General features: G+C 38.6%; 1 protein-coding gene across 1 annotated transcript; it reads left to right on the forward strand.

Moving 5' to 3' along the window:
* Positions 1-606: 606 nt before the first annotated feature.
* On the forward strand, positions 607-2,042 carry LOC137738670 (transcription factor MYB41-like). Its single transcript, XM_068478144.1, has 3 exons — positions 607-748; positions 872-1,001; positions 1,110-2,042. The coding sequence occupies exons 1-3, from the start codon at positions 616-618 to the stop codon at positions 1,948-1,950; spliced, it is 1,104 nt and encodes a 367-aa protein (XP_068334245.1). The 5' UTR covers positions 607-615; the 3' UTR covers positions 1,951-2,042.

A 2,042-nucleotide genomic window follows, 5' to 3' on the forward strand; every position in this document is an offset into this window, starting at 1 on the left:
ATCAAACAGTTGATGAATACACGAAATTGCAAAACCAGAAGATCAAGCTTTTCTTCATGTTGATAGCAGATCTAACAACCTTACCGTCCAATCCTTTTCATGAGTACTACTTTAACAAACTACAAAATTAGGGTTTAATCGTGGAGAAAAAAAAGGTCAAACCCTTAAGGGCTAAAACCCAAAAGCCTAGTTTGTATTATTATCACTGTTGTTACTTCTCCGGTGGCACAATTGTATCAAAGTATGATGCCCTTAAATTTACATGTGCTCAATCTTTATTTTTTTCTTTTTCTATTTTTTTTTTTTAACGTAGGCTTACGACATAACTAAATATTATACATATTGTATTCATATTCCATGTACTGCAGATAAATGAACATGTGTCCTGAGGCCGGCGCCAAATCCCTTTGACTTCAAAAATGTTTCTCAAACTTCTTCCCTTCCACTATATAAATGCCTCATCTCTTCCCTTTTGATCAGCGACTTGAGCTACAATCTAATTCCAAAGTCACAAAGTACCTTTTTTCTCTCCTAGTAAGTACCTTTACAAACTCATCTCTCCACCTCCACCTCCACATCAAGTTAGATAACAGCACCAGCTGCGCCACTGACAATATGGGAAGAGCACCTTGCTGTGATAAAAATGGACTCAAGAAAGGTCCATGGACAACCGAAGAAGATGCCATGCTCGTCAACTATATTCAGAAGCATGGACCGGGAAATTGGCGAAACCTTCCAAAGAATGCAGGTATAATACACATAGTGCTCATCAAACAGTTTTTTTTTTTTTCCCTTTTGTTAATCAACGACTGTAATCGATGAGATTTGAACTATCAGTTTAATTGATGATTTGTTGTGATAAATTGTATAGGACTGCAGAGATGCGGGAAGAGTTGCCGCCTTAGATGGACTAACTACCTGAGACCAGATATAAAGAGAGGAAGGATCTCCTTTGAGGAAGAAGAGACTATAATCCAACTACATAGCATTCTTGGAAACAAGTAAGCTTATGTTTAATTGCAATTTAATTTACCATACAAATTGATACATAAACAAGTTATTGAAGTAATTTACATCTGCTGATCAATTTTCTTTTTTCAAAATGTTAGATGGTCAGCTATTGCAGCTCGCTTGCCAGGAAGGACGGACAATGAAATCAAGAACCACTGGAACACTCACATCCGAAAAAGGCTCCTCCGAATGGGAATCGATCCAGTGACTCATGCTCCGCGCATCGATTTTCTTGATCTGTCCTCAATTCTCAGCTCATATGTGTGCAACAACCCAGCTGCTGCACTTCTCAATTTATCGAACTTGTTGAATAGTACACAGCAGCAGCAACCACTTGTTAATCCAGAACTGTTGAGGCTAGCAACAAGTCTGCTATCGATCAAACAAGAAAACCCGGAATTGTGTCCCCAAAATTATACTCTCCATCAAAACCAGATTTGCAGTTCTCAGGAACAAAATAATCAAGTTCTCCCACCTCTACAATCCAATGATCAGTTCCAAAATCTCATCCAAGGAGGAGACTTTTCAGCCGACATGGCAAAACATCTGATGCAACAGATCAATGTGGAAGCCTATTCACCAAACATGAACAACTTGAGCTGCCCCCTTTCCCAAGAAAATATAGTCCCTTCGAATTTAAGCACCGATCATCATCAAACAGCTGTTTCCCAACCAAACTATGTGCCTTGCAGTACTACTTCTAGTAGCCCCAATCCTGATTTTCCGGAAAATTTATATTTCCAATCATTAAACTACAACAAGAACCATAATTTAAGCTTCGATTCTGTTATGTCAACGCCTTATTCAAGCCCGACTCCTTTGAATTCATCAGGCACATACATAAACAGCAGCACAGAGGATGAGAAGGAAAGCTACTGCAGCAGCTGGTTAAAGTTTGAAATCCCAGAGAGTACTGTGGACATTAGTGATATCATGTAGAATCTCTTGGTCTCGTAGGCTCAATAATCTTACACTTTGTGTTCGTAGTTTTTTATGTTCTTGTAGTTGATGTTGATACTGAGATTCTTTTT

Source organism: Pyrus communis, chromosome 7, assembly GCF_963583255.1.
Source record: "Pyrus communis chromosome 7, drPyrComm1.1, whole genome shotgun sequence".
NCBI classification, from domain to species: Eukaryota; Viridiplantae; Streptophyta; class Magnoliopsida; order Rosales; family Rosaceae; genus Pyrus; species Pyrus communis.